This window comes from Strix uralensis, chromosome 3 (genome assembly GCF_047716275.1).
Source record: "Strix uralensis isolate ZFMK-TIS-50842 chromosome 3, bStrUra1, whole genome shotgun sequence".
Lineage (NCBI taxonomy): Eukaryota > Metazoa > Chordata > Aves > Strigiformes > Strigidae > Strix > Strix uralensis.
In genome coordinates this window covers 116,129,961-116,142,572 of record NC_133974.1, presented here as the reverse complement: position 1 = coordinate 116,142,572, position 12,612 = coordinate 116,129,961, and the positions used below count along the sequence as shown (strand labels likewise).

The window sequence follows — 12,612 nt, the reverse complement described above, 5'->3', positions numbered from 1 at the left end:
ACAAAGTCTTCAGTCAGTCAAATGTGTAATGACTGACCCAGGGTCATAGTTCGCTAAAGAGAAAGGACTTTCAAAGGCACAGAGGTGGTTGGAACCATCTGTGGCTTCAAAAGCCTTCTCCTAATTCTGCTGAAATGGGCAACTTAAGTGTTTCTCTTTGCTTGCATTACATGTCTCTTGGGGAAGAGTCCTTTCTGTGGGATTTATTTTGTACAGGCAGGTGGTGCTCATGAAAGGACTAAAGGAAGCGTTCTTGGGATTTCAGGGGAGAAGAGATGCAGCATGAATCCCTTGTGGTTCTGGCAAAGAGTTCTGCATGTTCATAATATAGTTTACTTCTCAAACCTCCAGATTTCAGTTGAAGCTTGCCTGACTTGCACAATGTTATGTGTTGATCCATCCATGGGAGATACACATTTAATTTATGCTTATGCTTCCTGACATTAAAGGCAATGCTAAGTCATGTATTTACTCAGAACTCAAAAACAGAAAGTGACTGCCTTCTGCCAATGGGGTTGTTATAAGTGAGGTGCACATTTTCTTTCTTTTCACATGAAAATGAGCTTTACTAATATGTGAATACTGGTGGCATTTGAAGGGCACGCAGTGGTATGCAGAAGCCACTGAGGAACTGATGGCACCCACGCTTCTTCCAGAGCTCCACTTACTGAAGCAGGTAAAGGAAGTTTCCATTTTAATGAGGAATTTAATCAGCCGTTTTTTGTCACAAACAGTGCAAGAACAGAAACTTAGTGACTTTTTTTTTTGATTCCCTGTCCAACCTTAGCCAGACTCTGGACAACACTGTCCTATAGTAATGACTACGAAGACAATTTTGTCACTATGGAGCACATGTTAAATTATGCCACACGTGTCTCTTCTGTCTTGATCATAACACTTTCAAGATGTGGTGTAGCAGGGAGTTCTCTGTGCCAGAAAGCTCCACTGTGGGAGAGACAAAGCTAGGTGCTCTTCCTAAGTTTTCAGGGTGGATAACACTATGAAAGGGCACTTGTAATGGCCCAGAAAGAACTGTAGGCTTATGTAGGAAACTTAATTTTATGATTCTGGTTATATCTAGTAATCAAAATGCTTACATTGACAGATCCGAGTGAAGGGACCACGGTACTGGGAATTATTAATAGATTTAAGCAAGGGAACGAATCATCTAAAGTAAGTATTCTTTATAATGCCTAACTGAATAATGACCTTGTAATAAGATTTTTAAAATTTTTTTTTTTAAACCTCCTGTACTTGTAATACCTACTGTTTGGAAAGAAGTCTGGTTTTGATCGGTTTGCTGTTGTGCCTTTGACAGCACTTTAGGGTGAAGAAAGAAACTGCGTAGTTGGTTTCACATATTGATGTGAATAATTCATGCAAAAACAGGACAGGGGAAAACCTGATAGTAAAAACCGCAGATATTGGCAGTGGGATTGAGCAGTACCAGAAACTATCTTAATCTCATGGTTTTAGTTTAGTTTTGAGTTGATATGATGTCATGTTTCCCAGACTGTTGATATGGTAGTTAGCTGTTACTGCTTTGTGAAATACTATTTTTCTCATATTACGTGAAGTATACAAAGTACTGCATTTTAACTCCGTCGGGCAACTGTGAAAAACAGAAATCTTACCGGAATACAGTATCTGTGGGTAAAATCATTCTCATCTTTGTGCTTAACAGCCTACAGTGTAACTTGTCACTGTGAGTAGTATAGAAGACACCAGCTGCATTTTTCATCAGTAACATGGTTTTTCTAGTTAATTTAAATGCCAATATTGAGATTAAATTAGGCACTACAATGCAGCATCTATTGGTCCGTGCCTTTAAAGATAATGAGCAGGTCTGAGGCGGAGTGCAGATTCCTCCAGATGAGGAGGCACATACTGATTTGTGTGCTGTGCCAGTGCTGGCAGAGCTTTGTTCTCCTGGGTTGAGCCTTTACCACATTGAGCACTTGTTTGTACAAGAGCCTTCCTGTGCTGCCACAGCAGAAACCAGTGTGGATGACCAATGACCTTACTGCTTTTGGGACTTATCTATTCTCTGCGTCTCCAGATGCTTTGAATCTGTAATCTCATATCACAACATCTTGTCCCCAACTCTTTAAAATGGTAGGGACCTGGCTGACATGGTTTTGGAGATAAATGCACGTGTGAGAAATAATTTTCCCCATCTTACTACATGTGAATTACTGCTGTATTGTTATGCTAAGCAGTTAGTTTCAAATCAGATAATTCAGTTATTTTAAGGATGCCCAGTGCCTACAGTTAATGATGCAACTGATACTCTAAATCAGGTAAGCATGCAGCTGTTTTGCAGTAGCATAACTTTGAACTGCTGCGCGCTTCTGTTTGTTGGCTTGGTCAGGAATAAGGGCGTTTCGTTGGTTTTCTGTGTTTGTGGTTTTTGGTTTGGGGTTTTTTGGGGGTGTTTTTTTTGTTTTTTTTACATGGAGAAAGGACCATCACAGCACGCCTTTAAAGCTGTGGATACCACCTTGCATGGTTTTCCTTGGTGCTGGGAGCTCATTCTAGAAAAGTCTAGCAATGGCTTCAGGAAGTTATATTCCTTATATCAGTAGGGCTCATCCCTTTTTTTGTCACCATTGCCTGCCATCACATCACTGTTTGATAGCAGCCTGTCCTGAAGATACCAAGATTTCCATGTATGTGCAAGTGGGGCAGGGATAAATCATCGGGACAAAGCCTAAATGGGGATATTACTGTATATGAGCTGTTGGAGTTCACGTTTCCTTTACAGGTCTGCCTTCTTGTGTATATATATCAAGTTAAAGTAAGCACCGCTGTTGTTATTTCAGATCAATTCTTTCAAAAGGTGGTGTTTTGTATGTGAAGCTGAGAGCCGGGCAGCTCTCCTACAAGGAGGATCCAATGGGCTGGCGCAGTCTCTTAGCACAGACTGTTACTCACCGAAACTCTGAAGCTCGGGCATTCAAGGTATGACTCCCAAACTGGTTTCCTGCCAGGTATGCTGCCTCTAGAAAGGCTGAGGGAAGCACAGCAGGTCATGCTGTGTTGTTCATTTCCAGCACCTAGCTCTGCCACATGGTTATGAGTACTGAAGTTACTTGCTTGGCTCGAGGGAAAGGAAGTCTGGTGGCTTTCACAGGGCATGTGATGAGCTTAAGCTAAGAGCAGCTATGCGAATGTACATTTGCTGTGGGCAGGCAGAAGCGATGGATGTGTTTTGCCCATGAAGTGCTTTATGTAGGTAACAGTCTTCTCACTTGTGTGCTGAGGAAGGAAGGGTTGGGTATAAATTGCTATTACATTTGTACAGTAAAAACAAAAATTTCATTTTAAGAGTGTGTTTTAAACTGTTTTTTAGCCAGAAGCAATTTCAGCTTTCACTTCTGATCCTGCTCTGTTTTCATTTGCTGATTATTTCTGCAAACCAACGGTGAACATGGGCCAGGTATGATGCCTAGATGTGGACTAGCATGGGTTTGTGCTTGCATGAATAAAAGGTTGGAAAAGCTTATGTTAAAGTGAGGAATAGAGTTCAGCCCTTCAAGCAGGGGGGACAGGGAATATTCTAAGGGTTGTTTTGTAATACAAAGGTATAAAACAGTGTTGAGCCTATCATTTTTATTTGGTTTGGGTTTTTTTCCTATTAGTTACATTACAGTTGCTGCTAGTATACACCAGTTGTATTCATCGCAGAATGTGTTTAACAAATACCAAGAGCCCTGTTCAGTGTCCTGAAGCATTTAGGTGAAGTCACTGCAGAAGGGTTAGGGTGTTTTGCACTGTATTTCTCTGCACGAAGTGACTTAAGGGAGGGAGTAGAATACAGCTGCATTATGCCTAGTTTTAATAAGTCCAAGAATAAAAGCAAGCTGTGTAGAATTGCTAGCTATCATTAATTTATGTAATGTCAGTGCATGGATTAACTTTAATGGAAGGAAATGTGAGCAATGCAAGAACCTGAAATAAATTGTATCTAGCATGTGTGCTTTGTTAAACATGTGTTTTTTATCAGAAACAGGAAATCCTGGATCTTTTCTCCTCAATTCTTTATGAGTGTGTTACCCAAGAAAATCCAGAGATGCTGCCCACGTACATAGCAATAGATCAGGTGGAGTAAACACTTCTTTCTTTTTTTAAAGCAATGCTTTGGCATAAGACTTTTGTAGAAGACAGAAAGAAAGAAGGGGAGACATACTAGTGAGCTTATGGGGAGATAGCAGAGATTTTTAGAAGCAAATTGGAAAATAGTCTAAGGTAATGAAAACTGAAATTGTACCAGAAACATTAGCTGTCAGTTTTTCTCAGTAGGTGCTCAGAAGGGCAGCCCTTGGCAAGGTGGGGTTCGAGGATTCATTTACTTCATGCTCATGACAGCAGTGTTTCCTCCTCCAGTTCACATTCTCACAGTCACTTTGTATTTCCCCTCCGCTAGGCTGTGAGGAGATTAGAAAGAAGAGAAATGTCTGAGACATTTGAACTGTGGCAGATAAAGCTGGTGCTAGAATTTTTCAGTTCCAGAAGTCACCAGGAGAGGATGACCAGGAATCCAAACCGAGGACTCTTCATGAACTCTGAATTTCTGCCTGTGATGAAGTGCACTATTGATAACACTTTGGATCAGTGGCTTCAAGGTATAGAGAAGATAACTTTAATCCTACAGCCATGATCACAATTTAGCATTCTTGTCTTCTTGCTGACCCAGATTGACTTTTGCCTCAAGAGTACTGAAAAATGATAATTGAAGGGAAGGCACTTGCATGTTAGCATAAACCAACTTGGTTTTAGTTTGGTGTGAAACATTCACTGAAAAATTATGTTTGACTGTATTGTTGGGGAGTTTAGTTAACGTGGAAGGTTATGTTTCCCAGGTGAAATGCTTTCCTAATATTGCTCTGGGAGAATTTTCTAGTGGCAAAAGAGAGGGGTGACCACAGCAGAGAACAGGGTGTAGAGGGGCCATGGCAGAAAGAAGAAGGTTTGCAAACAAAACCCTAGCCCACCTTCTGTGGGGAGATGGAGACTTTTTGGCAGGCTTTTTCTGGGGAAATACTGTTGTCTTGCCTTTCTGTTTCCTCCCACAAATGCTCCCTAAATTTCATCAGTGTGTCTTGTATATCACAGCTGGAGGCGATGTCTCTCTGCATTCCTACCTGAGTGGGCAGCCCACAGAGGAGTCCCAACTGAGCATGCTGGCTTGCTTCCTCATCTACCACTCTGTCCTGACGCCAGGTCAGCTGGCAGCTGGAGGCTTGGAAGGTAAGACTGGAGTGCAGAACAGCACTCTGGACTTGCATGGACACACGCTTCTGGGTTTGGCCTTGTGTACTAAAAGGAGTATATCCTGGAAGTTATGTGACAGCATGTGTCTCCTCTGAAAGCAGTTCCATTCATTTTTATTCTTTGTTAATTGTTTCAAGTCTGGACAGAAAAGGTAGAAACTTTATGCAGGGCTAAAGAAGCTAGAATTAGCCTATATAAAACAGTCTTTGGTTTTTCCTGACCTGCAGGTAATGATGTTCTTGCAGGTAGCAGGACCAGATAAGACGAGCTGTGACAGGGGAAAGCATTCTTTTAGTGGGCTAGCCATATCCCCAGTGTCCTTTAAATCTCTTTCCTATAAGCACCTAGTCAGAGCGATCACCTGCTCTTCTAGGTTTTCAGTGGTAAACTGATTTGGGACCCAGGGCAATTCGGAACCCTTTCCGTAGGTAGGTCTTCACTTGCCCTACATCAGCCAACCTGGGGATATACCAGTCCTCCTCTGCTTGCCTAAGGTTTCTCAGGTTTCGAAAGAAATGCAGCTGGACTTTGATTTGGGGAGCTCTGTGGCTTGCTTAGGGGTGTGACATGAATGTTACTGCCCCAGTGGTGAGAGGAATCTGTTGCTGAAGGCTTCCCAGAGGCCACAGCCCCCAGCCCATGAGTCCTGTGCAGGCGACGGCACCCTGAGCTTGCAGAGGCTAATGTGTCCTGTCTTGGATGTTTTCCAGTCAGGTGCCTGGGTATCTGTTCTGGTCAAAAGGCCTTTGTGGAAATCCTGGGTTTCTGTGTACTCTCTACCTGTTACATGCCTCTATTCTGGGAGTTCCTGCCACGTTAATCAAATATGGGATTTCTTAAAATTCGAATACAAAAATTTACTTTTAACCAGTGTTGTAACAAAATGAATAGCAGTGGGCACATCTCCAGAGATACACCCTGAATGCTGGCTGCCTCTCCTTCCTCTGTTGACAGTTCTTTTATTGGGCAAGTGTTACAGCAGGACGTGCTCATTTTCTTTCTTTCTTTTAATCTCTTTAGGAAGCACAAACTTCTCTGAGCTGCTTTTGAAGTTCAAGCAGTTGAATATGCCAGTTCGTGCATTGCTAAGGCTTGCTCCTCTGTTGCTTAGAAATCCACAGTCCATGGTGCTGTAGGTCTGTGGCATTCGTTCTGCGTGTGGTTACTGAACAACAGAGCAAGCTCTGTGTTGCTCCATGCTTTTCAAAAACATACAGGTAAAATGTACTTGATTTTGTAACTTCCCAAACAACGTAAACTTCAGATGTGTCCCCAGATGTAGTGACTATGACCAGGAGTTATTTATAAATTGTTACAGTGAATTAAAAAAAAAATTGTAAAAGTGAACTAATAATAAATTTACTTTTGTAACTAAGGTTTGTTTACAAATATGTCTTTTTGTGGTGAATTCTGAGAACACCTTGGCTGGGAACTGAACGGTTTCCTTGTTTTTATAACTTCTTTGCTTGTGATGTATCGTAATCCGCTACTGTAGATTGTAGGAGATAGGCAGCCTGGAGGAGGCCAAACTTTCTTCTCCTCTCAGGCTGGAAGGAAAAGCAGTCCACCTGGCATGCCACTCACATCTTGCCGAGTATGCTTTTCAAGAACTGGCATGATCTTTTGGTCTCATTTGTGGGATTTTTTTTTGTCTCAAAGGCTACTGTGTATCTCCTCCATAAACATATGTACTCTGTAAGTATAAATTGCTCTGCTCCAACTCATCTGTGACATACTCACTACTGCACTGTTTACATCTTTTTTTTTTTTTTTTCTTTTCTAATCTTTGTTCTGCAATTAGTCAGTGGCTGCTGAGAAAACACCTGCCTCCACTATGTTACGTTATGTCTGGGCAAGAACTGAAACTACTTACAGACTATTTAAATAATTGGGCATTCGTTTGTGTTTCCTTCATCTCTGCTACGATGCCTGTGTATTTCCCCAGAGCACTGAACTTGGAATGTGGCTGGTTCCATATTTGTTCCGGGCAGGCCAGGCACTTAATTTTTCATAAAACAGGTGGAATTACTCCAATAAAAGCAGCCAGAGATTGAATGATTACTACTAGAAAAGCAGCCAGAGCCAAGCTCTTGGACTGTGCTTATTCTGAAGTTTCAAATTTGATCTTATTCTGTGGGACTTGTGCTGATTTTGGTCCCCCTTTTCTTCCAAACCCTCAAGTAGGGGAGCCAAAGGATTTTAGGAAGGAGACAAATGGACAGAGTGATTATGAAGAAAGCACAAGTAGAAAAATTTTACAAACCTAAATGTTATTAAAAAGAACGTTTGACACGTATTAACCAAGGTTTTCAGTGGCTTAAGATAGCCCGAGAGACATCCTAGTGAGAGCTCCATTGAGTGACCTGGGGGTGACAGTCTCTCACATCCTGCTGCTGGCTCTGGGTCAGGACATGGGTTGCAAAAAAGGATGAGTGTGACACACAACATGCTCATGGGTGGACAGCAAGGGCAAGAGGAAATCAGATGTGTCCTGAGGGAAGTTCCTGCGCAGTGTGCGGGGAGATGTCTTGGTCCCAGGGGCAAGGATTTGCATTTGAGACTTTGAAAAGGAGAAGGGAGCACCTTGCAGTGCCTCTCTTGACAGCTGGAGCCCAGAGACATTGGAGTTCAGTTTTTCTTTTAAAACAAAACAAAAACTGCCTTCTTTGTTATGTGAATTAAAGCCATTCCCAAGTATGGAGAACCCCCCTTCTGCCCCTGGGAGCCATGAGGTCTAGCTGTGCAGTCCCGGCCCTCCCTTCCTCTGGGAGGGTGGTTTGGGCTGGGGGGTGCGCATACCCCCTCCCTTGGTGCAGCTTGGGGAAGCTCTTTTCTTCCTTCTAAATTGGGGAAATGTGAAGCTTTGAACACTCGCTTCCCAAAGCAAATGAAACTGCTTTACCTAGCTCTCCACCCCTGATTTTTCTGAGGACAAATGTTGTTTTAGCCTCCTAAAACCCCTACCACAAGCACAGAATAAATTGCACGGGTTTAGCTCTGGTTTTTTTTTTTTGCCCTGCACATGCTGTGGGAGGAAGAGCAGAAAATGCAAATGCTGGATTTTGAGTGAGAAGCTGAGAGACCTGGACTGCCTCTCACTCTCCTGCTGGGTCATGGGTTTTGTCCCCTGTTCAGAGGAGTTTGGGACAGCTGTCCAGCGCCTGGGCTCCCTGCTCCTGCTGCCTGGTGACTCAGCAAGCTGGAAGATGAAGATGCATTTGACCACAACACAAAAACACAAAGCAGGCTTTAAGCAGGGCCCTGCAAGGAGGTGCTTGCAGGGGGTGCAAAGTGCAGCTTCCCTGGGGATGAAGGAAGCATCTCGGGTCCAGCCTGATGCCAGGAGCCCAGGGCATGGCTCTACCTCCTTGAGAGCACCCTGCCTGTCACTGCTTCAGCCTCGGGGGTAGGAAGGAGAGCATGTGGGTGTGTGCGAGCCTCTCAAGCTGCATGAAGTCAAGAGCCGAGAGGCTTCCTGTTTCCTTTTTAAGGTTTAACAGAATTTGAAAGCAGCCGCCGCCGCAGCCTGGACCAATGATTTGGGCAGAGCGGCGGGGGAGTTTCGGCTCGGGGTGCCTGGCGCCCGTTACGAATGGCAGCTTTGCTCTCCCGGCCTCACGTGGAGCCCCTGCACCCCTCCGGCCCTGGGGGGGCTGCCCCGGCCTGCCAGGGTAAGGTGCTATTTACTGCTGCCAGCAAGGCTTTGCAAGCAGTTTAAAATGCTGGTTACTTTAGCTGCTGGACGAGAATTGCAAAAAATATACATGCGATAGATTTGGCAATGCCTTAGGCTCCTCCCGCTGCTGTGTGTTGCTTGGGCCAGGCTCTCACAGGCTGAATATTTTCAATGTTGTGTGTTTAAACTGCGAGTATTGGCTTTGCCGTGTCCCACTGCGGGTGCCTGAGCACCCATGGAGTGTGTGATGCCCCCAGGCTCTGCTTGGCGAGCCCTGGCTTCGGTGGGGTGGTGGGAGGACTTTGGGCGCGTGCCCTGGATGGTGCAAGGTCTCCCTGCAGCATCCCCCCCCGCCTCTCCTGGCACCATGCCCCGTGCTCAGCCTTCTCAGAATCTCCCCCACCTCCCTTGCAGGTTCTTGCTTGTCCCCACCACGGGTGGGTTGAGTACCTCACTGGCAAGCCCCAGGCTGGGGGGTCTGTGGGGCAGCCCTGGAACCGGGTCTGGTCTCTGCCTGCGGGCAGTTGGAGGTGGGAGCCGGCCTGCTCAGACCCCTTGAGGGGCTTTGCTGAAGGCAGCAGCTCTGCTTGGGCATGGCACGGAGATGGGGGGAGATGGGATATAGGGGCTCTCTGCCATCCATCAGCAGCCCCCCTGGAGCTCTCCCTCCCACACCGGGATCCCGTGCCCAGATAACTGCAGGCGGTGGTTCCCAGGGGGAGCCTGGCACAGCTGGGGACAGAGGCCGGGCTCCTCTGTCGTCATGCCTCGGTACCCAGAGTGCTTAGTCACCTTTCTGGGGTTTTATTTTTATGCTGCTCTCGCAAGCTGTTTGCATGCTCTCCCTTGGGCTTTGGGTGAGGAGAGGCAGCAGCGAGGTGTCCTCCTGCCTCTCCCAGGGTCCTGCCATGCAGGACCTGCCATTTTTTGCCATGGGAAGCAAATATATCCATCCAGCGCATCCCAAACCACGCTTGCTTGGGGTCTGCTCGTGTTTCCCTATGGCTGTCCTGGAACCGAGTGGCTCTGTGAGGCGTTCAGCAGCCTGAGGAATGCCTGGGGTCCTCCCTTTTGCCCATTCCCTTGCTCAGCTTTTGGCCTCGGGGACATCCCGTGGCAGCGCAATCCCCCTCCAGCCCCATGCAGCCACCCTTTCCTTTCCTTGTTGTTATTTTTTTGCATTTAATCTCAGTTGATTGGCGCCCTGGGAAGTCCCTGCTGTGGCTGTGGGGGAGAGCATAGCTTTTCCAGCCCATCCCACGGACCACGATGCCGACTCAGCTGCCCCGTGCATTGCCCTAAGGCTTTGCCACGGGCACTGGGGACGGAGGTCTCTGGTGCAGTGTCCTCGTGGCCGCTGGAGCACGGCACCTGTTTCAAACCGGGCCTGCCCCATCGCAGAGTTCCCTTTTTCGGCTGGGGTGCGCAGTTTTTTGTCAGCAGTGACCTCTGTCGGCACCGCTGCCGATGGGTCCCGGTGCCACCGCCTTGGCCCCTGCCATCACTCACCCGCATCCTGCGCATCCATCACCCTCCTGGTGCCTGCTGCCTCTCTCCGTCTTCCCATCTCCGGCACAAACGGGGGAATTACTTGCTTAGCAGGGACAAATCCTGCCTGCCAAGCATTGCCTCTAGCCCCAGCTGTGGCATAATCTCACGGCAAAGCCCTTGCAGCTACTGCCGGTGTTTCGGTAAACAGGCGTGCTGGGAGGCAGCTGCCAGCTCTGCTCAGAACTGGGGAAAAGTTACCGAAAGGTCTCCTGAGGACAGCCCAAAAACTGAAAACCTGGCGGGGATTTAATTTAAGAGCAGTGTGGCCAACCTCCATGACTCATGTAAATAGAGATGTTACAACCTGTGACTAATACCGGTAGCACTTTCTGTGAATGTTTCATCTCCATTCACGTTTCAAATTAGTATTTTTGACAATTTAGAATAATAATAATAAAAAATACGGGCGATTTTACAGGAAAGAGGGGAAGGAAGTGTTTTAGCTGTGAAGCAGTGCCGGCGAGCGGGGGCTGCTGGGTCGGTTTAGTCTCAGTGGAGGATGCTGAGCTGGTGTGACCAGTCACCACGGCTCTGCTCTCTGTTCCTTCGTCTGTGAGATGGTGATCACTGCCTGTGCCCGTGCCCGCTCAGGCAGAGGGGCTTTGCCTCCTGGAAGATGCTGCCAGCACCCGTATAGCAGCCTGCTGTGTGCCATGCCGTGCCGTGCCAGTGGGCCAAGCACAGCTCAGCAGTTTGGGGCTGGCTGCAGGTGGTGGCGAGTTTTGGAGGGCTGTGGGGCCGTGGCGGCGGCCAGGGGAGTGACTCAGAGGCGCTTTGGGGCTCTGTGGTTTTGCTTTCATGGTTTTGCTGTGACTTAGTGACTTGTTTTTTTGCTCTGTGGGAAGGCAGGTGCCAGCATGCCCAACAAATCTGCCGTCCCACGAGATCCCAGCCATCCCGCAGGATGCCGGCCAGCTGCTGAGACATTTTGGGGTCATTGCTTTTGCCTGTACTGATTTCTGCAGCTGGACCCCACAGGCAATGCAGGCGGTGGCATCTCACAGCACGTGGTCCCTTGGGACCCACATGTCCCTGGGGTGCAGCTGCAGCAGGGACTGACCATCCCCTGGGACATGGCCAGGTGCTCGGTCCCACTGGGAAAATCTGACTCCAAAGGATTTCTCTTCAGGGCTTTGTGTTCCAAAAATACACGCCACCAGCACCCAAAATAAAAGATAAACTCAAACCTCTTGCTGCTGCTTCCTGAAAGGCACCTTTGCCCCATGCTCCCCTGGCATCCTGCTCCCTGGCAGCGGGGTTTGGCAGAAAAATGAAGGCAAGGCAGCATTTCCAGGTTTGTTTTCTTTCTTTTTTTTTTTTTTTTTCCCCTGCAAATTTTCTTCCCTAGCTATTCTTTTTTTCCACTCCAACCCACAGTGCTGCAAGGGCAAAAGCTCTGTGAATCCAGGGGTTTCCCTGAGCGGCTGGTACAGGCTGATGCGATCTACCTCCCTGCACTGCCCTGGGCCCAGCTGAGACGGCTTCCACCCCTTTGGGGTTTCTAATTTTCTTTTTAGAAGAAAAATTGGATTTTTGACAATGACAAAAATTTACCAAAAAGAATCCACAACCCCCTTTCTGCAGAAAAGTCTGGCTTTCCATAAAGCTTGCAACCGCACACTGGAGAGGTCCGGGGGTTTCTGGTGAACAGGATTGTGAAGCTGGGCCAGAAAACTGGCTTTTTCCAGGGAGATGCTAACAACTGCCAGCACATTTTCCGTTTTCGCTGCAATATTGGGGGGGAAGGTGGTGGGAGGGGAGCAGGACGAGTGTTTTCCAACCACGTGTGCATGTGCCAGCCCTTCTCCTCCTCCTCCTGCCCATGGGGTGATTTCTTCCACCATCCCTCCAGGTAGGATATTTCCCACCAGCCAGCTCCAAGGATGTCCCTGGGGAGTGCTGGATAAAGAGGACTACCCATCCCCTTGCTTTTTGGGGTGATATCCAAACATTAGGGGCCACGGTGCAGCGAGCAGCTGACACTGCTCTCAGGTAGTCAGTGCCAGGCTCTGATGCCTCCAGACCTCCAGAGCTCCTGAGTTCATTTGGGGGCTTTTGATCCCTCGAGTCCCAGCCAAGCTGGCCATGAAACAACATGCCGCTTCCAGCGT

At 47.2% G+C, this 12,612-nt stretch overlaps 1 protein-coding gene across 3 annotated transcripts in view; it reads left to right on the top strand.

Annotated features, from left to right (window-relative positions):
* The window catches only part of ANAPC1 (anaphase promoting complex subunit 1), a 34,047-nt gene extending 27,398 nt beyond the window's left edge, over positions 1–6,649 (top strand). For 2 of the 3 annotated variants that reach the window (XM_074864054.1, XM_074864052.1), the window contains exons 40-47: positions 599–676; positions 1,106–1,173; positions 2,823–2,961; positions 3,353–3,439; positions 4,007–4,102; positions 4,427–4,625; positions 5,116–5,250; positions 6,295–6,649. In XM_074864054.1, the coding sequence (XP_074720155.1) occupies positions 599–676; positions 1,106–1,173; positions 2,823–2,961; positions 3,353–3,439; positions 4,007–4,102; positions 4,427–4,625; positions 5,116–5,250; positions 6,295–6,410 (918 nt within the window). In that variant the 3' untranslated portion in view covers positions 6,411–6,649. The other variant, XM_074864055.1, reaches the window with a different exon arrangement.
* Positions 6,650–12,612: the final 5,963 nt, after the last annotated feature.